Genomic DNA, 24,827 nt, shown 5'->3' with positions numbered 1-24,827 from the left:
AATAAATGTAATAAAGAAGGGACTGCTGCACTGGAATTTAGGTTATCTAGGTTATCTGCATTCCAAATTCACACCATTTATAAATACTACACAGTAATCCTTGTAGTGCATTGTTTGTCAGTTAGCATACAAAAAAGGTGACTAATGCACTATAATTAAGTATCTCTATTTGCAGAATATAGTGCTGCACAGCTGTAGATGCCAATCATGGTGAAACTATACCATCAGCCATTGGTAATTTGCAACAATCACATTGAGCAAATAAAACATTGCTATTCAAATGTTGCATTGTACATTGTAGGACATTATCAAAACCTTGTTATTGTAGCATGAGAGTTGACCTTCTAAGTATGGTCATTATACAGAATTAATGTAGTACTCAATAGTGTATACACAACAATTGTTACTTTTAGCACGTAACACTATGTTAATGCTGCCCTTGAGAAGGGACTTTTGATTGGCTGAAAGCCGAGAAGCATATTTACAGCTTGAGCATCAAACATGGTGTGAAAGCTAAAGGGAACGATGTACCTTCTTAGAAATGGACAAGGTTACCGCAGCCTTAAACCACAACCATTTCAAGCCTTACAATTTGTACCCAAAAATGGTATTAACATGGGCTTCTTTTGCCCTGAACATAAGTTGCAGGCTTCAGTCATTTCCAAAAGAGGAGAACTTTGGACAGGGTCCATAGTCTTGCACAATCCTGACTATAATCAGCTTCAAACCGCCAGTCCCTTTAAAAAACAAAAAAGGATCACTTTTCTTATGATTTATTGGTATGATCAGCATACAAAGAACAAGAAAAAAAGATTGATTCAAAGAAGCATGATTCATGATTTTAGTCTAATTCTGCCAAAATTATTCAGCTCAAGGAAATTACTCAATGTTTATAATATGGAGACACTTAGTATGTCTCATTGACTGGGAAATTACAGTTGACGGATTACTTTGTATATTGTTGATACCATGCTGAATGTCCAGTTTATTGTTTTTGGAGGATTTGGCTCTGAGCAGCCAGCAGACCTAAAATCAAACTTCAAGTAATAGTACAACATCACTTGGCAGTACTTCAGGGTAAACTGAGCCGTCAGGACAATTGTGTGTCTTTTATTTATCAAAAATAATCTAGCTCTGCTCTCCTAAGGCCTGTGTATACAGTACAAGTAAGGACCACACCTTCACAGTGTGATACAGATACATAAAAATACAGTCTACCCTGAATTTAAAGTTGTACTTTTGCGGGCTATTTTAATATTTGATGATTAATAGCCCACATTTAGTTCCTTATCCAGTCATACTGAACCATTGTTACCTACATTGTCAACAGGCTGACCCTACACTGTATTTCTGGCCACTTGTGTCAGGTTAGACCTATCTGACCTCTCTATATTTAAAACCATTTCATCCACAAATCAAAACCCTGTAAAACTCCACATAATCTATGTTGACAAGTAAAACAATAAGTGAGATCTGTGGCAAGTGAGTGTGAGCTTCAGGCGCATAGAAAGAATACCGATTTAAAAATAGACACAAAGAGAGGAAAGTACAACACATCAGGTTCAACCCAACATGTTTGTGCAGCACAGAGCTTGTCAGCGTACACACACACACACACACACACACACACACACACACACACACACACACACACACACACACACACACACACAATCTTTTTATCTGTTTGCAAAACAGGTGTGTCAAAGGTACAGCGATATTTAACTGCCGTTTGAATTTTTTTTAAAAACATGATGTCACCAAGTCTCCAGCTATGCGTTCAGCTATGTGGGGCTGTGCTTTGAGCTAAATGCTCAGCATTTTAACAGGTGTTTTGTTCTCCACAGTTACATAATGAACAGGTTGACGAATAATGGAAATAATCATAAGTTGCTCTAAAGCTGAAGTTTAACAAGTGTGATATTTAACATGTTGTCCTTCTTAGTTTGTCGAGAAATGTCATACAAAACCACATAATGGCCCTATCCGAAAAGACCAGGGCTAACCAAAGTCCTGTACTGACAAATAATTACATTTCATTCCAATGAATTGCCCCATCCAGTAGATGCTGAGATATTTTCTAATCTGCACCATAGTTTCCCAACACCAAAGCAGTATATATTAATACTTTGGGGACCATGATAGGGCTGCACGATATATCGTGTCGTGACGATAATCGCGGTATGCGCATGCGCGATATTGACATCGCAGGATGTGTGATTTTTTTATTTGGTATTATTTATTTTTGTAGGACGTGCGATATTAAGTAGGCAAATGAACTCAAACACGTCATGTTACAATTATTGTGCTGCTTGCTACAAAAGGAAAACTCGCATGTCAGGGGTACTTGAGTGAGTGACATGCAGGCTCTGCATGCACAGCAAACCACCAATCACAACCATTCTTGATCAGATCACAGCAGGATAACCGAGCTAGCTCAAAATATCTCAATGTCAGTTTTTCCCAATATCATGCAGCCCTACCATTAACAGCTGTGCAAAATGTTATGAAAATCCATCCTACTTTTGTTCAAATAGACCAACAGAATGACATTCCCATCCAAAAAGCGCACAGCAAAACATTTACATCCATGCAAACTGTGTATGCAAAAAACCCATCAATTCCTTCTTTCATATCTGCTTCCTTTGTCCCTGGAGGTTGAAACATGAGTAATTTCTTTCAGGATGTAAGTAAGCATGAAAACCATATAGCACAAGGTTTTCCCGACCATAACGCTCTACAGGCCTAATGCATTGAAATGCCATGTACCGACATGATTGATGTCAACACCCTCCTTTTAATCACCTGGGATGCATGCTGCCTCTTGACAGTTGGGCAGCCATTTTGGATTCTTCTCTAACGACTAGAGAGACAGGTTGCAGATGATGTTAGCTGACGCCGGCCTCACGGATCACTACCAGTCTGTCAGTGATTAAGTGACTCATCTACCACTGGTAAACAAACCCCCAGTAGAGCATCTTGCATCCATCAAAAGATGGCTTTGACTCGCTCCGCTTATCTAACTTGGAAGGAATCCATCATACCTGTACAAAATGCTGGATGCTGTGTGGTCTCTTGGGACTCGTCCCATAAACAAACACATTCTGTTAAAATGCAGCCGTACATACAAAGCAGGTCCCGTTACTTTTGAATGCAGAAAGGTATGGCATTCCCATATGTCTCGCTTCAGGGAAATCAAACTGAAAACACTTGCAAGATATTTGTGACCTGATTTCGGGAACTTCAACAACAAACTTGATAAAACTCAAATGATAAAAAGTTGACTACATAAAGTAAAAAAAAAACCTTTCAGTCTTTCAAACTTAACAAAGTTGCAGTTTCTTATAGTACTGTTCAGTGAAAAAGTAATAGTAAATAGAATTTTCTTTTTTAAATACGGCTGACAGACTATGCTTTAGAAACAGTTCCTTGAAACAAATACTCTTGAGGAAATCATTTTTCTGTCCCTTTAAGGCCAAATGTGTGTAGCACAGACTGTTCTCTTCAAATCCCAAGCAATGCACTTCAGTCCTTATTGATATCTGCGTGAGTAGGACAAGTGTGGTGATGTAACATATCTTTCTTAAGTTTGATTTCAGCAGATTAATTCCCCTCTTACGCAACACCATATTGCCTTTCAAGCTGTCTCACTGATCTCAGGATCACCTTTGATTCCCTGCATGGGTGGCTGGCTACTGAACTGCACTCCCTTGATAAAAGCTTAGAGAGGAAACAACACCACTCTAGAAAAGATCCCCAAACATCAGAATAAGACCTGATGGCAGGAAAGCGGTTTGGCATCACGCCGCATTGAGAGAAAATGAAAAGGCAGCGAAGGATAGCGACTTAGATGAATTCCTTAATATGGTGATTAAAGTTGTGAAAGATTAAACAGACAAAACAGTGTTTGATGCAGATCATCCAAGGATAAAATCAACATCTTCTGACTGTAGCCCCTCTTCAATGGATCACATTCATGATATTTCATTGATAGGGAATACAAAAAACTTCAAAAAAGGGTTTTAACTTTATCATGGGCTCAAAACACATTTTACAGGCTCCGTTTTTACAGAAATATATGACACATAAGGGACCACAGGGAACATTAGCTGAAGCTGAAGCATCATACCAGCAAAATATTTCATCAGAACAGCGCTGACAGTGTTTTCAGTACACGTTTATACTCACATGACGGCTTTTGAAGAACGTGTCACGTTAATTTGTGCCGACTTTGGAGCAGGGACACTTTAATTAATCCATGAAATATTAAAGGCGAGGAAGCTATTCATGAAAAGGATGTGATCAGATACAGTAATGCTACATGTGTCCTAAAATAACATGGAGAGAAGGCTGATTGATCTTAGCGGACAGCTGGGGAATGAGGTCACATCACAAGAATGGTTCAGCTTAGAGAAACAATGGTTTAATGTGTTGAAAAAATACAGATCTTTTACCACCCCTCATATTAAATATATTTTTTCTTGATATGAACTCCAACAATTTCTAAGTTGGGCAACTCACATCCTGTCTTTTAGTCTCTTATGAGTCAAACTCCAGAAATGTTTAATCCTACAATTCCCATATTGCAACTGAAATCTCTTTTCTTAGAACCTTTCCTTCATGGTAAATGCGCATATCTATCAACATTTCACATCTCCAGCTTGTAATGCAGCTTTTGATGCAGAACTTTAAATCTCAAGTCTATATTGAGAAAATGCTGATGACATCATCAATTGTACACATTAAAGTCCATTTAGATGTCTTGCGGAGTTCAACTACATACTTTATATGGGACAAGGTTGAAAAGCTTTTTCTTCAGCTCCAAATGGAGCCGTGTGAAATCGCCTATAAATTGATAAATTGCCTCAAGTGTAATTGACAATTAAGTCAGCAACGGCTGGGTCTGAGGACTGTGTGGAAATGAAAAAATGTTTCATACCTCCTTTCTGCTGGTAGTTATGGGCTTGAGGCCACATTTTCATATGGGACCAAAATTGTCGGTGGTCAAGTTGCATTGTGGGTAATGTAGGCGCCAGGTTTTGACATGAAAACATTTCCGAACATTTTTTTTTCATCCATACTGCCCATCATCAATATAACACTTGTAAAGGGGTGCAATGCTCAGGCTAAGTCGCTGGATTACTGCCATAGGATACGTTATCTAAACTGTCTCACAAACTGAGTAGTAGGCTACTGACAAGTAAACCGATCCCCATGTGTACAATTGGTGGAGTGGCCCTTTAACTTAAAGCTCTCAAAGCGCATTATCTCACTGACACAGCAATCCGTAACACTTACAGTAAGTCATAAGGTTTATCACAACTTATTTTGTCTTATATTTTTACTGTCTTACACATTAATCTCAAAAGCCAAATCAAGGTCACCTCTCCGAGCAATTTTCTACACTCCACAGAGCTTATTCACAGCTCCACGCTCCATTTGTCTCCTGTAAAAGAAAACACTGCAGCCGATCTGTAACTCCCACCTGGACAGATTGTGTGATAATAAGACCAGAACAGGTGAAATTTGGCTCGAATTATCAGCTGGTGCAGCATTAAATCCAGACCCAAGTATAAGCATCATTAAGAATCTAAACGCATTCTTCTGTTGAAGGAAAATCTGCACATGTGCCAGTCTACAACACCAGACTTTGATGTGTCCGCCCATATTTCAGACACTAAGTGTTTGCTGAACTGCAGCCAACTGCTGAGACAATACTGGGCCTTTGAGATATACCATGGTCTCGAGTGGTGACGCTCTCAGGCTATAGAAGAAAGCTGATAGCCAAGTGATCCTTCAGCTGACTGAGGGCCGAGGCTTTTCGGTTTATGCCATCAATGTGGGGATAAAGGTGATCGATGTGGGAAAACCAGAGAAGAAACAGTGGGATTTACAGCTGCTGGCCTCATTCACAGGCACACATTACATGAACTACAACTATACATTGCAAGAAATCCTAATTTTAATTGGGAACATTTACTTATTATACCATACAGTTTTGTGAAAAGGCATTTTATTTAAACATATGAATCTTTGTTTGGCACAATAGAAATTGAATTCAGACTTGGATCCTCAGAGTGAGACATTCCTCTGGTTTGATTGTATTGGAAAAACATCAGAGCCATGTCATAACCTGACATCACCCTCCTCTCTGTCTGTCTTCTTGGGATGACCAACACACTCCTCTTGTTATTCGGCAAGAGCTGTGTGCTGGTCAGCACCACAAGGCCAGTGAACCCCAGATAGTGGCACTCTGGCGCTGGATACCAAACAGCCCATCACGAGATAGCACACTTCTCGCTGTCAACCACACCGCGAGAAATGAGGTTAAATGGCACTATCTACACTATATGGGAGCCTCTTCTATTTTTATTAACGGCGTTGACAGCCTCTATTCTTTGGAGAGAGGCAGCACAATTCTTGGAAATGGTTATAAATAAGTACCAAGGTGTCCACAAGGATTCCTATTTATCTATTTTTCATAGTTTTGCATTGTTTTCAAAAAATTGGAGACATCTGTTTTTGATGCATGATGTGTTTCATAAATGCATCTCAATCTGCAATCCAAACATACTTCAGATGATTCAGTGCGGTGAAAACTGCTGTTAATGATTGCAGAGGACCTGTTTGCTCTTAATTTCTTTGATGTAATGACCCTTTAAACAGCACGGAGAACTTGTTAGAAGGGATTTCAGACAAATTGAAATTCCCCCTTAGGGACATTTCGTTGATACCAACAACCGTGGTAACTATACAATCTACCTAATCTCCCACCATCTTTTTCCACTGAGCTATTTGGTCGGTGTGGGAAAAGTGGAGCAGCTGTATGTAACATCTCTTTTTATCCACTCACACTGGAAAAACAACATCAAATGCTGAATGGTTTCCAGTGGAGAAGCATTATTGTAACAAGACTCTGTGAGGCTGTACTTTAACATGTTGATGTTCAGATGCTGTTTGTCGTGTTTACCATCTTAGCTTAGCTCGCTTTACATGTTAGTATTCTAACATGTATTGCAATTAACAAAAGTACAGCTGAGGCTAAGACAAATTGTAATTCAGAGGATCCTCAAAGTAATTGGGATTTGTCCTCTGGGGACCATGAATGTTGTTGAGATACTTTAGTCTAGGCTAACCCTAGAGGCACAATTCTGGTGTTACTATAAATGTCTTAAGCTAAGTTCGCATTCATAACTCACCTAGCAGCTGGACCCCCCTGGTGAGGCCGTAGATGTCTATAAGAGCCCACAGAGGAACAGAGACATGCACCCCGCTGAAGAACAGTATTGGGCTTGAGTCGTTGATTCGGTAAAACACCCGGCCTTTCTTGTCTACCCAGAAGGAGATGATGTTTCCCTCATTGGACAGCTCCTCTGGTAGAGCTTTTGCCCAAAAGCCGCTCTGCGAGACCAAGTCAGGGCAGGCGTACTTCGGCAAGGTGTCTGGATTGATCCTCGATGGGTCTTTGGATGTAAAACCAAGACGCAGAGCACCGCTCCAGCAGCACTGCTTTTTGGTGATCTGGAGTACACAGTTTTCAGAAATGAAGATGTTTCAAATGATAGCTAAAATGTTGCTTCTTTAAGTTAAGAATGACCATAATCATTGTTCATTTTAGTGGGTTAGCATGCTATCATTTGCTAAACACAAAGCGCAGCTGGGGCTGAAATTATGGTCATTACTTTTGCAGTATTTGACTAATAAAGATTATGACCTTGCTGGTAGAAACATAGAGCAAAAACCAACGTTTTTTCTGTGGCCACTGTGGGACTGCTGTACACTTTATCCAATAGCTGCTAAAATTATACTCAGACCGATATTGAAATCTGTAGCATCAAGCCGCTAGCGTGGCTACATTTCAATTTTAAGCAAACTAAGACGAGTTACCTTGGTATGTTTATCACCTGCAAACGATTTTTGTCTTATTTTGAACCTCTGTTTACTTTGCATTTACCGTGCCAGATAACAGTAATCCTCACATGGCAATGCTTGCCCTGCTCTCTCACTTTCGAGACATAGATGGCCTGATAGGTGAAGTGGAAACTTGTTCTAAGCTGCTGCTGCTTTGGCCCACACAAGAGCAAGCAGAGAAAAGAGAGAAAATCAAAACAGGAGAGCAAAGAAGGGGGATGTGCAGAGAGAGGGGGAGGATTAAAAAAAGAAAGAGGAAATGTAAGGGAGAATGGGAGAGGAAGGACTCTCCATCACAGTCACAATTAGCGTCTTCCTAATTTACAGTGTCTCTCACTGTACTCTGTATTTGAATATAACAAAATACACTATGCACTCACACTGACAGTGTTCTTGGTAGAAGTTTACTCGAAATTGTTTTTTAAAGTTAAATTGTTTACTGAAGATGGTGGAAGCCATCTGGATGATTAATGTTGGACTGGTGTAATCCATTGTTGGTTTTGAGTTGCAAATGGTGGCAGCGTCGTGTTTAACAAATTATTGTTGCTTATTTATCAAATATGATGGTTTTGATTAGTCAAGTTTTTTTTTCAAGTTTAGCTTAATGTAGCCATTTAACAATTTTTTTAAACGAGTACTCGTTTGTCACTAACGTCAATAATTGACAATAACGCCCCACTCTATTGGTTTTAATTATAGTTAAGCATGCTTGGATCTTTCAATTGACCTGTAATTGTAACTCTCATTATGTTATTATGTAACTATAATATGCAACTGGCAAACATTAAGTGTAATTTTTACCTTCAGACGAACTTGCTCATACACAGCGGTTGGTCTGTTGCTGAAGGTGATGGCGTTGCAGAAGCTGGCCTGTCTCTTGACGGTGCGTTGGGATATGTCCATGACGATCTGCGAGCCCTTGGTGCTGGGGTGGAAGAGCAGAGGGAAGGAGGACAGACTCCCACATGGCTGGATGGGCAGGCAGCGCTTGGGCTTGTGGTGGCATCGGTGAGATGTGGCGGGAAATGGCCTGTTGAGAGAATCTACAGAATGTGGAGAAAGAAAAGTGGTTGCTCAGTGTGGTCCACAGTTGGGGAGCAGAAACTACATTACTGAATAAATTCTTCTTGGGGCACAATTTACAGTAAAACAGGTTTAAGATTAGATTAGAATATTAGATTACACAGTCTGCACCACCGCGGGCTTCACTTTGAATATAATATAGTAGCATGGTGAAGTGGACTCCAGGTTGTGACCTGCTGCTGTCACATTTAATTTCCTCTCACATATCTCACTTGCTCCTGTAACATCAATTTAAATGAGAAATGCTTTAAAAATAATCTAATACCCAGTTTTCAGTTTCTCAAGGTAACACAGTGCAGCCACACACCTACATGAAAGGACATTGCGCAAAGTCAATTACATGCAAATATGTCCTTGGATGCAAGGACAACATTGCTTTCTTGGTTACGTAATTGAGGAGAACAAAGGAGCTTTGAGACGTTCATACAAAATGCTCCAGTTTCAGTAAATAGTCATTTGCAGTAATCCCAAAAACGTTTGTTATTTTTCTTATTCTTGCCAGATTTTAAACTGGTTTGAAAGTTTATGTCTCACCGTGCTGGAACACATTTACAGTATAATCAGTAGAAAAGAGGAAATGGGGGATAATGAAAACAAAAAATTATTAGCTAACATTTAAGGTGCTCTAACATCATATCTAGCATTTGAACTAGATCCACAGAAAGCAAGTTTAGGATCGTACAGGATGTTAGCTATATGTTCAGCTGTTAATACACATACGGTATATACAGTAAATATCTGCTTCTCTTTAAATAGTTAGTCACGTTCACACTACCTTTCAGAGTGAAACTAAAATAAAAACACTGCTGCTAAGTGAGATTACAGTAAGTGACATTTATTGTGTTTTGCAGGTCAAATAAGAGCAAACTCAAAGGAGAACATCTGACTCATTTTTCCCATGTGAATCATGACTTCTCCCACTAACCAAAACACGTTTTTCAAATCTCATCTGTCTTTTCGGGTTTGAGATGATAAAGAATTTTCTCATCATGAGTCTGATATCACAGTTTCTCCCCTTCATTAGGACCTACTCCCACTGCTTTTATTTCCACAGTTCTCTTCAAAGCATAACTCCAAGGTCACTGTGGCATTTTGGCATTTGTTCTCACAGACATGGGACATCAAATGTAGGATTATTAGACATACAAATGTAATTGCATCACGATTGGAAACTGTTTTCTGTATCTTTAGTTCTCTCTTCAGTGACATTTAAAGTACGATAAAATCCAGCCAATGTGCCAAAACTGGAAGCCAAATAAATAATTCAGTCCAAATTAACACTTCTTCCTTGAGAACTGCTTGTATTTTCACACCTACATTTGGAAGACTGTGTAGGAGCTGCTTGTGTTTTTCCGTGAGAAGAGTGGACTATATGAGCCAGTGCTGAAAGACAGCTATTCTTGCTTTCCTTCGAGCGACCTTGGAGGGTCAGACGCTTCATAATGTTCCCGACAAATCAATCAACACTGTCAGGATTGGCAAAGACTAATCATGTGACTTCTCGGACCATGTCTGGTATAGCTTCACTATTGTTCAGATTTCAGGGAGGGCAGAGATTAAGGTTTCCGGGATGTTCAAACTTTTGTTGAGTTTAAACTAGAAAGAGTCTTTCCCTTTTCACCACAATCAGAGAGAATATGTCAAGAGTTCTGGGCTCAGTACAGTATATTTGTTAAGCTCTCGTCCCAGCAGAACAATGTTGAATTGTGCTCTGTGCACAACAGTGGTCTTAAATGAAGTCATAACAAATCCTTTAACCATATTGCATCCATGATGTCATGTCAGACGTAATGTCTAAGGGAAAACAAAACAGGAGTGTATTGTGCTCCATAAGGAACCAGGCCTAAGAGTGAATAGAGTATTTCCTGTTAGGTCTGAAAACAGGAGCAACACCTTATGCTTTAACATTTTACCAAAAATCCAATATCTTCTTTCATTTTCACTATATTAATATAATTTCTACTGCGGGGAATTGAATTCTCTAGTCTGTTTTCTATTTTCACATCCCAGGCATCTTTAAATGGGTTCCAGAGCACGCAGAGGGCTATATAAACTATGACTACAGTTGAATGAGTAAATACATGAATAAATAAAAACACCACGCTTGATTTACTGTAAATGACAGCTGGTTAGAGCCAAAAGTACTGATGATACAGTGGCTGTTGAAGTGTGTTTAAAAAAAGTCATGCGACCTGACGGAGACGTCAGAGTAAACAGTGACCAGAGCCCTGTCATGATAAAAGAGAGGTGCAATGACGAATGTCAGATGAGCAACTTAAGGGAGGATAATGTTACTTAATGCACCACCGAACACAATGTGACTGCCTCGCTGTCATTAATTGGAAAGGAGAAACCGTGCAGAGACCCATTGTGGCCCATTGTCACCTGGTCTCTTACGCTCTTACTGTGTTTTATCCCCAGGCTCGGTCTCAGTAAGAAGCCCAACTGAGGCCCTAATGCAGTGTGACGTTAGTATGGAGCTCGATGGCCCTTTCTCACAAGACAAGAGCTCACAGGCAGCACCCTAAAGAGCCAAAGGGCACATATATGTTTTGAGCCTTTGCAAGTGTCATAGCATGTGTATTGTATTACAAGGTAAACTGAAGTGATTTTAATACATGGAGAAATATAAAACATCCTCCCATAAGTACTTGCTGTCAGTCCTGTTACTGTACTTTAACATTGATGTTCATTTTTCATCGAGTGACATGTTTTTAATTTAACCCTAAAATAGAATAGATGTTGGCCTGATAGTCTCCCAGTTTGCTGTGTCTTTTGCATACAATATTGTGTTTTATAAAAAAATTTAAAAGTGTTATTAGATTTGGATCCTTAAAGAGAAAGTCATCGAGTTCCCAATTTTTAAGAGATTATTTTTATTTTCACCAAAAAGAGACGTGAAGCAGAAACCCCTTTATCCTACAATAATTATCTTTTTTTTATGAAAGACTATAAATACAATCAAATAAGGCTAACTATTCTTGTCATTAATGTTAAAAAGCTGAACTAGATTTACTCAGATAGTCATGATGTACTCAAGTCTAAGGCAAAGTTTTAATATTATTTTTTTTTTTTGTACAGCCACATAAACCAGAGTGAACAATCAAATCCTCACATTTAGGAATCTGGAACCAGAGAACATTTTGCATGTGCTTAAATAACTGATTCGTATAGTTTCCCAATACTCTTCTGGTTGTGCCTTACTAAATTCAATGATTGACTTATTTTTGCAGCTCCACATGGTCAATTTCAGACCATTTTTTAATTATGGACTCGGAGACTTGTGAATTGTCAGAACATAAAATAGTCTATTAATACAGTAGAGGAGTAGAAACCCGCAATATTAAGTCAAAACACACTTTAAAGTGTTCAGCCCACATTGCATTATTATTTATATGTTCAATCATGCATGTTGTGAGTGTATCACAATCAGAAAACCAATGGATACAGCTTTACATTACGATGGTATTTATTGTAACAAATAACTCAACTTCTAAATGGTTTATTGTAACTAGTCAGCTAGAAAGCTTCTGCAAGAAATGTCAATGTAAACTGAGATAGGAATGTGATAAATAAGAGCGCTCAATGCACCTGTTAAACAGAAATAAATAATTGACCAATTGATCCTCACATAAGTTGAACAATAAAGTTATCAAAAATGTTTTCCAAACATGCGGATATTCACCCTGTGAGTGTATCACTTTCAAACAAACAAGCCAGGTGAGAAAAGTTATGTGTCAACTACTTTCAGTTTATCCTGGGGGATTTATTTGAATTATATTGTAAACAACCTTAGATGCAGAACAAGAATAACAAGAATCCTTAGATAGTGTAGACGTTTTTCAAAATGTGAAAAACATGATTACCTGTTCACATTTCCCCCTTATTTAAAGCCAGTCGTGACTTACAGAAGGTGTTAAAACTTGGCTACTTTCACTTCAAATGTATTTTAGGCATCCAGGACGCCTACATTTCACATGCACACAGGCTCTAGGCTGCACAGGCACGCTTCCGACCCGATTACATCGTGTCCTCTCATAATAATCACCGGATGTATTAGTTGTAGTTATCCTTTAGGCCAGATGTGCTTACCGTAGAAGGTATTCCTGGTGATCTGACCTCCCATGGCTGCATGCAAGGTGCGTTCACCTCCGCTCTCTCTACCGGCTGAATCCGCGATATTCACATCCAGCTGCGCGTCTGCAGCGGTAACATTATACGGACACGATGCCGTTCACAAAAAAAAAAAAAAGTCCCGACAATGATTTAGATGCAGGTTGTGCCTGTCAAGCCTCATCGACATGAAGCAGCAGATCCAGTGCGTTTAGAGATCACGCTGAAATTAACATAAAAGGTGGTAGTGGAGGTGGGGCTTCCCGGGACTATTAACGCTGTAGCTACCAAAGAGGGGACCTCAAGAGCCTCTACAAGCAATACATAACCATCATATTCCTGTTGACTCAGTCTTAGAGGACACTTATCTACCTCTAATACATATTTGATAATTATGTAGAGGTTTATGTGTTACTTATCTTACCATTTGTATTTTGAGTTTGTTTTATTCATAGGCTTATGTCTTTATCCTTATTTCACTCCATTCCTGTAGTCTTTCCCGAAAGATGCACAGTTTTTATATAACAAAAATGTGCCCCCCTGCCCCACACATACACACCTGTTATCAGGACTAACCTGCTAGATGCCCATACTTTGCTTTCCCCAAGCTAAGGGGTACTTTATATTAAGAATCTCTTTCCCAGCATCACTTGACATAAAAATGCAGGAAGGAAAGTTTTTTAGGATGTAAAGTTATTTTGGCATAAACCCCACTGAAACAATCTTGAAAGGCCCTTCTGGTAACTGTCTGATAACACGGAGATGTCACACTGCTGGCAGTTTTTTCCAGTAAATAGGAATGGCGGGTCAACAATGAACAGGCAGAAAAAACGCTGGCTTCAGGCTAAATCTCATAGGCCTACTATAGCTGAGTAAGTGAGTTTGAAAAGTAAGACTGTGCAGTAAATTAACTTACGTTTTTACTTCATAAAGGTTGATAATTTGTGTCTGGGGTTTGGTAACAAATCTGCCCATTTAGATCTACTTCAGGGGCTTAAGTCTGCCTTGTTGCCTTGGCGTTTACATAACTGGATAACTGGTGTCTGCAGCCAGGCCTGTGAGACACTATATTGGCTCAGCATGAGCTATATTCTCAAGTTGTTTATACAAACTGATTGCGGTTTACTCGACTGACTGTACGACAGCATTCATGCACCATATTACATACATATTTTTTTATGAAAAGTGTTCAAACGGATCTAATGTGTCACAGGAAATTGAGATGAACTATACATATGAAATGGAAAAGTGTCAACAGAAAATGTAGGAATCTATGGCATGGGCCCCTGCAGCTACGACAGTCACACTTAATGGAGTTTGACATGCCACCTGATCACTGGGCTGTCATAATCTGATTGCTGTTCTGTAATACAAAGAGAAGTGTTGTTCACTGGGAAATAATCAAATAAGATTTTTAGTTTCCTACAATAATATCAAAGCAGTAAAGCAGTATACCACCAAATATGTATTTTAGGAAGGTTGCCAAAAAGCTATTTTGAAAAATCAATATCAAAAGAGTTAATAATCTTCCCTGTATTTGCCTTGAATGCACCCTATTGTGTCACACTGGAAACAACAAAACTGTAATCACATTGCTGATGAGCACGTATACCAAGTACATAATTCACACTGATAAATCATTGTCAGTAATTGTGTGTCTCTTTGTGGTAATTGAAACCGTTCTTATTTCCAACTTGTCTCACACGAAGGTTTGGCCAGGGCCATTTGGCGTCACTTTCTAACACATGGGGTAACCCTACATGGTTGCAGAAAACACTTGGTTAACATTTTGAACAAAACAACAACTCGTGGTTAGGTTTCGGAAAAGAGAGTGTTTTGGGGTATAATTAATACCATGACATAATAAAATAGCTTGACGTTGCGATTTGATGTCACACAGGACACACATAGTGGTCTCCTGGGTTAAAGCTGGGTTTAACGTCTATATAAGCGGACTTTATTGATCGTTATACTACGTCATCAGTCTTCCAGAGTACTTGATCTAGAGCGTGGATGGCATTGATCGTGGTTACTTGAATACCCGTTTGGGTCTCATTCCGGCACTAAATGGTGCCTTGTGCGTCAGTGTCAAATGCTGAAGGCTTTAAAAAATAGATGGTATCTTTCCCCTGGAAGTGAGACCGTTTTTTGTAGTCAGACATTTTGCAATTCGCTTTGTTTCTTTTTCTTTTTGAGTTGCAGTCCATTTGCATTTATTTCTGGTTGTTTGTGTCTTTTTGTGGTGAGTTTGCTTCTCCTCGTTGTCACTTTGCGTCTCTTTGTAGACCCTCGATTTACTATTCATCAAGATATGTTAACTGGGCCCATGCCTAGAAACCCATGGGGTCAGGGGGCCCCATATACTGAGTCCTGCAACCCACGACTGAAAACTGTGTAGGCCTATAGGGCTTAAGTTTCAAAATACGCAAACGTTTAAAAAGATTCAAACACTACTCTATTCTCAGCACTATTATTACCAAGTTTTTTGTGTAATAGCTCTGATCAGGATTGTTTATACACCGTGTGCCCTGACAGAGCGGACTGACACCTCTTCCTGCGGTAGATTATTTGTAGATGGGCGCCTGGCAGGGTGTGCTGGCTGGGGCCTCGGCGGACATCTTGACAGCCTTGTTTGTCAAGCAATACAATTACTAACAAAGCACTTATATACTAACTAAGCACTCATATACTAACTAAGCACTTATATACTGGCTCTATGAAACCAAATGTACTTATATGATTCTGTTTTCTTCAAGTTTGTATCTTCTTGGTCGAATGCACTTATTGTAAGTCGCTTTGGATAAAAGCGTCAGCTAAATGCAATGTAATGTCATGTTTGAGGCAGCCGTGTGCACGCTTGCTCTCTTCGGGGATGATGATGTTGAACAAAAACACCTTTCAACTCAGAGTTTGGACCCTCGTCCTGCAGCCATTATGCAAAACATTACAGAGCAACACAAGAGCATCATATGATCCTCGACAGGGGGGCGTCAGCAGAAAAGGAACCCAACCCGCCAGGCACGTATCGGAGGTGAAATCAAGTTGTCACATAGCATTAAAAACAGGGACATAAAGAAGACACTGGGGGAAAGTTTATTGATCATGAGATTGTACGAAGTGTATATGGAAGGTACTTGCACACAACATTCATCTACATTTACCAGAATCCAGTTTATTTATTGGCAAAGTATGCTCACGGAAAGAATTTTGACTTTAGGTGTAAGAGGCTCTCATTGTATGCTGTGGCAAAAATATCCAGACAAACAAACACTTTCAGCTGAATTAAGCTAATAGGTGTAAAATAGTTCACTATAGTTAATTGTCCCCGACAATGCCCCAGATTTCTTTACTTATTTTCTTTCACAATTTCATCGAGTGGAGTCTTCAGCGGTTTTGAGCAAAGGGATGCAGAGCTAACAAAAATAACATAACAGCATTATGAGCTTGGTTTGGATTTTATTTAACCTGGCGTTCAGAGGTGTCCAGTGATCCAGATACTGAGGAACTAAAGGATCATCACTGAGATTGCGATGTGTTTAAAGACCCGAGGGACCGTGAATCTACTCACTCATAGTCATAGTATTAGTTTACATCTCACTGTTTCCTGTAAGAATATAATTCTTTCTGATCATCAATATTTCTGTGATTTTACCATACTACAGGATTTGTTATCATATAGCATGTGGTCTACAGCAATGTTGCCATGCACTCCTCTAAGGGTAATTGCTATTGACCAAGATGGATAAACGTGCCTAGTACCACAAATTGAAAGCGTCTCCTGGGTTAGGAAAAATATTTTCCATGTACTGTAGGAGAGGCAGCACCACAGGGTATATGTTGGTAATGGGGTCAACATATTTAAAGTCAATATTATTGATTAGTCACACTGCTTCTCAGAAGTTAAGCACAGTTGATATGACTATTACACTTGGAACTAATGCACAGTTGCACAACAAATGGTTTGGCATGATTTAGTTGTTGCCCTTCTGTCGCACCAAAAAAACGGAGACGTGACTTGGACTTGACTGCATGGAGCCCTTTCTTACTTGACTCCCTTCAGACTTGGCTTTCAGACAACTGAATACAAATACAATCCACGTTTGGATGTCAATTATGGCCAGTTACTGTAAATGTGCCTCTTGTCCATGTGTACTTTGTCCTCTTTCCAGGCATTTGTTAGATCAATTCGGTGTTGTGGTCCAGCTCCTTAGCATGCACTTAATTAACTAAATGCTGCCATTCTGTTTCTCCATGGGGACATTTTACAGTAAATGATTTGTGTGCGCAATCTATTGCATTTTTTCCTGTCCTGGAAGGTTTCCTCCCTAGTTTTCCTCTAAGACTATTTTCTTTCCTAATTCGGACGTGATAGAGATTCGGTTTTCTACAGATTTGTGTTTTTGTTGGCTAGAGCCTGCCTAGCTGTTATAGGTGTTTTAAAGTCACTGTGTGTGGCTAAGCTTACCGGCTGCTGGCTTTCTCATCACTGCACCAGGAAGTCAATAAACACATTTATTTTTATTTTGAGACATGTATTTAACTTGTCCCAAAAGATTTGTATGTAAATGTCATTCTGTGTTCCTTGTATTCATGTCTTATAATTTGCTATACTATAAAAGAAATTCATCATTAGCCTATTTACTCACCCACGTTATTCAAAACTCTGGTGACATTTAAATAACTGTTATACGCCTTCTAATTTAGCCCCCCCACAGCTCCATCGCAGCCGTCTCCCAGTGTGCAGAAGTTAAAAGAGCCGTTCTTTTACTGCCACAAAACAGCATCAAATATCCATTAAAATCTCTCAAATGTTTTCATGCAGTCATCAGGTTGTTGTAGCCAAACAATTGCTATGTGGGTCCAGTTATTATTACCTCTATTTTCCTCTGTGAATATGCTTTGTTGTAATAGGCACACACCAGACCACATCACCCGAGCACCATTTAGTGAGGGAAATAATGAGATATTCAGGGAAATTTGACGGACAATTTTTGTTGGTTTGTTTTTCTTTCCTTTCTTTGTCAGAATAGATATTTTCGTTAACGTCAGCAGTCTGGGAGATGATGGTGACTCAAGCGTTACTGGAATTCTGATTGGTATGGGGTAAGTTGAAAATAACAGAATTAATTAAAAAACATATATATATTCCTGCAGTTTCCTTTGAACATGTCCGCTTTAAAATATGTGCACATACTGTACAGTATATTGTAAAGTACTGTATATGTGCTCAGATAAAGGATGACCTCAATTTTAATTGAACTATTCATATCTTAGACTGCACTGTAACTTTTATCCATGTATTTTTTTTCTTTTAATGTTTAATTGCACTGTAACTTTTATCCATGTATTTTTTCTTTTAATGTTTATTTTATTAGCTTTTCTTTTTAATGACGGATTTTAAATGCCATTTTCTTAATCTCTTTCATTTTTTGTAAAGCACTTTGAATTGCCTTGTGTTGAAAAGTGCTATATAAATAAACTTGCCTTGCCTTGCCTTGCCTCAGAGTCAGAGGCCACATCGAGGGCTTTATAAACGGCTGGTACTTTGTTAGGCCAGTGAGCTTATTTCATTAATAGTTTCTTACTTGTTGTTTCTTAGATATATCCCAAGTTACATTTTATGTCATAAAATATCAGTTATCAAAGATATTGGAACATTACAATGGATTTCCAAAGACAGGAAACAGGAAAAAGGAACATTCTTGTGAATCGCAATACCTTTCCTCTCAAAACCTGCTCTGCATAGCATTTTAGTGCCAGAATTAGCCAGACATCCATGCGTGTGCATTTTACCGCTAACTCTCTGTTCATGATATACAGTATCATGACCCTATCCACTGGAGGTCAACGTCCATCTCAATCTGCTCGGCAGCTATGCTTGGCAGCTTCGGCTACCTCACTAAATCTCAGTAAATAACCCTCTCAAGCCGAGTTAACTTTGACCTATACTGTACATATATATAGTGCTGAGTTTCCCATGCTTATATTTCATTTCCTCGTACTCAAATTGCAATTTTAGATGCTCTTTTGAAGTATAGTCATGCTCAAATCATAAATGTGATGTGTCTGTATATACAGTGTAAATACAAGCTTGTTACCAGCCGCTAAAGTGTGCAACTGGGTGTTTATTTCAATACCACAAATGTGTGTGTATGTCTGTACATAATATATATCCTCCATAGTGACATTAATCATGTGTGGGGTTAATTAGATGTCTGGGTTGGACCTCAAACAAAAAAGCTATTATAAAAATAAGAAAAAAAATAGACTCATTTAAGGGGTCATTTGATAATCTATTGTAGTTAACCTCATTTTATAGTTGACGGAAAGAATACACAACTTTTTGTATACTTCCAAAATCATATGTATATGTTACCAAACTTATCATAAGTAATCAAAAGCTGATTTGGGTTTTACGCTCATTCTCTCTGTACATCATATTCCACAGACACGAGCACCTCTTTTAAAAATGGCTTTATAGAAGAAACACATATAAAGATGATACTGGCAGTTACTATGCGAGACACATTTGTTCCCATTCATACGTTTTGTAATAGCTGCTGACAGAGAGCCTGCAGAAATAAATAATTCATTGTTTGGGACAGTTCATGTTTGCTATTATGTGATATTCTTATCAATAACCTGATATGATCGTTGTGGAGAACTTAATGGCGCTTGTGAAAACAGCATCTGAAAGCGGGCCTTCCATCACTTTCATTACTTTAGAGAGTTCAGATTATTACAATTGATCTTCCACCAGAGAGAACTAAATCCAAGCCAAAGGAAGGGAAACAAATCCTCATTATAAAAGAACCAGGATGACTTTAGCCGTGGTTCAAATGCCAGCGTGATTTAGGTTGTGTATCCATTGTGCAATTCAGTACAAATGTGAAAGAGAACAATACAGTATAATTTTCTTATCAAACATAATGTATGCTGATATAGAATGCAATGCATATTAAAATGGCAAAGCAGCAAGTAAAGAACAGAGAGATTACTAATTAGTTCTTCATTTATCTAAGGATGTGCTTTCTTGCGCTCACATACTAGGATCACTGCGGCAGCTGTAGTTGAAATCAAGAAGCATCCATTCTACATCTGTTTTGGTTAATTTGATGCAATATAGCAAAGCAACATAATTCACAGCTGCATTATTTTCTCATCTTTAAAAAGCTTGCATCAGATGGAATTGAATAGATGCTCATGATGCAAGGGCAGGTACATTCTCAGACCCCATTATTTCACTGCTATTGTGGTTTGTTTATGTATGATGGCAAGTTGTGAATTTCAAAGTGCATGTTGTCTGCATTGAAACCCCAGATCATCTGAGCCCTGGTGTACTGTGAAGAAATGCTGTGGTGCATTACAGATGTTTACAGTCTTTCTACCATTGTTTGCACTGTATTATAAACTGTTTAAACCTTCACTAATATAGAGCCTGTAAAGCTTGGTGACTGCAAACATGCTGGAATGTTAACTAAAGCAAAGAGTAAACCAACTGTGAATAAAGCAGGTTTATAATGAAATATGACATTAATAATCAATACATATTTAAGGTGGTCCCTCCAGCATGGCCTAATGCATAATTAAAGCACTTTACGTACATTCATAATGGTGTAATTACAATAGAGGACATTAGACAAACACTGTCACTGTTTGCTCATGAGGTGTAACATTGATCCTGCTGCGTTGGGCATGATTTAGAAATAATACAAGGTTACTTTGGAGCGCTTTCAAATGTATGTCTGAGTAAAGATGTACTGTATAGCTGGAATTGCTCTAAGTCAGATTTGTTTGCCACAAAGTATTGCAAATGAGTATATTTATGAAAATATGTAGTATTATGATGCTTGGTGAAATATTCTTTCACAAAAGGCTCTTTTGTAAAATTTGCCAAGCATCTTTGGGTACATCACGAAATATAATTGTACTTGGGTGATTGGAATACTTACTTTTAATCCAATATGATTTAGCAGATTAGTCTGTTTATTGTTAAACAATCTGATTTGCTTCATGCTTGATAATAACCCAAAAGACCTAAAGGATTGAAGTCACAATTGGTGACTATGGAGGTGCCAAGCTTTAGTTGAGACATGAAAGGCCTGTTTAATCTAACCCAGGATTTGATGGTTTTTATTGACTTTTTTCTGTTGAAAACTGAGATTTGCATTCATTATTCCAGTTAAAACTGGTCAGAAGGCTAAGGAACTAAATAGCACGGTGCTAATTTTACACTGTACTTGAAAAATTACCATTGCCATTCTTAAATTCTTAACCTCAGAAGTATTACTTCTGATAGGCAAGAAAAAGGCTTTAAATTTAGAAGAAAAAAGTAATATAATATGTTGCATATAATGAAATGGTTTGTAAAGGATTTAGGTTTAGTGGAATATAAACAAATTAGCTTCATTGCGTAAAGATTGTCTGTGTGTTTATAGCAACATACTGTAGGTATCGTAATTAAAACAGAAAAGTAAATGTGAGATGCTATAGACTCTGAGAGTGAGAGTATATTGTATTTCGTGATTACGTTTTCATAACGGACTAAATCTTAAATCCAGACCGATCTGGTCGGTATTATTGTATTTACTGATGGAAAAGTTGATAATTTAGACAGAATCTTAGCGGTGATTTCTTCACTTTTTTTAAATGTTGAGAGGAACCTAACAGAGCTTGAAGGTTTCCCAGACTGCTCAGTAATGCGGAGAGATTCACTGATGGATTCAGTCTTTTCTCTTGAGAAACACACTGATTTAATTCCATCTGTTGAGAATCACAGAGGTTTGGCAAAGAGATGGAACTTGCAAAGCCTTATGAATTATTGACCTTTCTTTTTAAGCTTTATATTTTGAAAAAATGACTAAAGCAGTCTTCTTCTTTTTTTTAGAACAAGGTTGCCCTTTGCCAGACCTGTGATACCAGCTACAGAGAGAGGACTGGTGGTAAGAAAAGAAAAAACATTTTCTTCCACTGTTGAGATTTGAGATAAGTTTTTTAGCATTTTGTCCCAAAATAGGTTGGCATCCTACAGATTGAGCTTCTCAAGTAAAAAAGTGATAAATATGTCAATTTCAAACTCCTGCATGCCATTTTAAGCGTGTTTTCATCAGAGGTTTCGACCATGGATGAATGTTGGCATTATATAGATAAATCCAATGATAGGCCATTGTATACATCCATCTCTTCTTTTAAGAGAACTCATTAGCATCTTATTTTACCGATGTGTTAAACACTTGGACCACTCGGGTGACATATGCAGAGGACACAAATTGCGACACTGCAATTTTTCCGCTGCTACGGCATATCAATCACAGAGAGCGGAGGGAGAAGCTAATGGAGCATGGAGCACTACCGAGTCATCTCTAAGACAGGTTTACAAGGCGTCTAGTATACACACTTTAAACTTCTATCCACACACTTTCTCGAATTTACTGGCACACACCTGGAAACAAACTTTATGAGCCTAGAATATTTATATTTGTCAACGAGGATATACACTGAAAAATGGACCTGGAGCAGTTCTGGTCCAGAAACATCTCCGGATGCAGATACAAGATGTACACACTGCCTTATTGATAAAATGTTTTTCTACCACTCCTGATAAAGAAGTCTTTCATATTTACTCACTCGAGAATAAATGCCAAAAATCAGAAAAGTTGTCGGAAGAATTTTTACGAAAATCTTGAAAAATCTTTACAGAAGTTCGGTTTGCTAACAATTCTTTAGTGTGTTTACATTTACTGGGAATCAATGCTCAAAGGAGTACTCAGACGTTTTACTTAGGAGTAGCAATACAACAATGACACTAAACATTCTGTATAACATGTTGAATCCTAGAGAGCAAATTTCAATATCTACACATTTGGAAAGATGTAAATATCTTTAAAAACAATTAAGAATCAGTGCATAGTAACATATACCTAACACGCATTAGTGCTCTGTGTCATTCCCTTTTCCGCCACATTCAGAATGAAACAGTGCTATATTTTCAAAGTCAGTTTGTAACAAGATAAACGAGGCTTCACTCCAGAGTATTGATTCCTCCGTGTCACAAACAGATGCTCCGTCATTGACTGGGAGACACAATCATATTAGATTGACAACAAGGTGAAGGCTGTGTTATAATGGAATGACAGCTCATCTCCTATAGATACAAATGGATTCACACTTCTTCCTCTTCCTCCCTTCTTCTCGCTACACGTTTGTAACAGCAGCTGCAAATCATATGCAACTATTAAAATCATATGGGTTGTATGATGTGTTGATTTGTATTCTCTAAGTATTCTGGATTTCCATTGTTGTCTATTATGGGTTATGATTTGGAGCCACATGACGGTGTGCAGACTGTATGGGCCAGATTTACACTCTTGTTCCACCTGTTGTTCTTGTGCTCTCCAAACAGATGCTCCATCACATCTCTTTATACTTGGCTGAGCAATGGGAGTCACGTACTGTCACTCCATGGTCCCCATTCAAAGAATTTGAATATAGGAGCTGTCATTCACGACGATAGCATTCGTAAGTGAATGTGCAGTGTGTGTGTCTACTGGTTTCTGAACATATGCCAATGACTTATTTTTTGCATGTCTTTTTCTTTTTAAATTTGTTGTAAATTCAGCCTTCAGGTAATATCTGTGTTTATTCACATCTGGTTATTATCCAAAATTGACAGCGTTGTAAAAACATTGACCCCGTAAGAAGTCTCTTGCTAATTCAGTTCCATTTTTCAAAATGTCCTCTTATCGAGTTATCTTTAAACTGCTGCACTTCAACCATCGTTACCATTTGCCATCAGGGAGGGTTTCGCAGATCAATGCCCGTCTCTGCAAAAAAGAAATATAAATACCGATGTGGATTTTTTCCCCTTTTTATTAATAAGGCTCTTTTATATTTCAGAACATCTGAGTGTCATCTGGTCAAGTGACTGATAATGACATGCTCTGTGCTCAGAAAACCATACACACGGAGAATAAATCAGCTGCTCTCAAGTGAAGATCAGGGTCAAAACCCCCCCACCTCCCACCAGATAAAATCAATGCCCCCATCGAAGTTTGATGGCATGTTAGGGCCTTTTGTAGGCAACATATAAATAATTATGATGCCAGGGGAGGGAGTTAATATTCTAAGAATACACTCAGAATTGCTTAGATTAACTACCCTTGTAAATTGTTAATTTATTAGAAAACACTTGAATATTCTCTGAGTTAAAAGTAAAACAATATATTAAGAAAATCACAAAAATGCAATGGTGGATTACCAGACCACTGAATGTCTTATTCTTGCAGTGAATGAATCAACTTAATGGACAGATGCAACAATATCGCCATTGTCCATACTGTATTCCCTTCTTTATACCTACAAGGGTACTACCTCTTATATGCCGTCATATGGAAGAGATCGTTGATGTTGTTAGAATATCTGAATTGCTTCATGCTTGAAATCGTTGAACAAGTTGAACCGTTGACTGAAGTCAGGGTTGGTGACTATAGAGGTGAGAGTTTGTAGTTGAGACATGAAAGGCCTGTTTATTCTGGCCCAGGATTTGATGGTGTTGTTGATTTGTTTTAATTTGACACATGCCCCAAAGGCAAAGGTATGTTATAACGAGGTTAGGTCTTATATTATTCAATCGGACAAAGATGCACTCTGAACAAGGTTAATCAAGTTCAATGTTCACCAGTTTCAATGACAAAAACCCTTTAGAAAAAGGAGTGGGCTCT

At 38.4% G+C, this 24,827-nt stretch overlaps 1 protein-coding gene across 1 annotated transcript in view; it reads right to left on the bottom strand.

The window, feature by feature from the left end:
• LOC117560940 (E3 ubiquitin-protein ligase NEURL1-like) overlaps positions 1-13,251 on the bottom strand; it is a 28,856-nt gene extending 15,605 nt beyond the window's left edge. Inside the window, exons 1-3 of the mRNA XM_034238078.1 lie at positions 13,087-13,251; positions 8,713-8,954; positions 7,200-7,521 (exon numbers count right to left, since the gene is read on the bottom strand). Coding sequence (XP_034093969.1) covers positions 7,200-7,521; positions 8,713-8,954; positions 13,087-13,120 — 598 coding nt within the window. The 5' untranslated portion in view covers positions 13,121-13,251. The remainder of the gene's footprint in view (positions 1-7,199; positions 7,522-8,712; positions 8,955-13,086) is intronic.
• Positions 13,252-24,827: the final 11,576 nt, after the last annotated feature.

The sequence above is a fragment of the Gymnodraco acuticeps genome, unplaced genomic scaffold, assembly GCF_902827175.1.
Source record: "Gymnodraco acuticeps unplaced genomic scaffold, fGymAcu1.1, whole genome shotgun sequence".
NCBI lineage: Eukaryota > Metazoa > Chordata > Actinopteri > Perciformes > Bathydraconidae > Gymnodraco > Gymnodraco acuticeps.
Note: the sequence above shows the minus strand (reverse complement) of the source record. Positions and strands in the feature narration are given on the sequence as shown.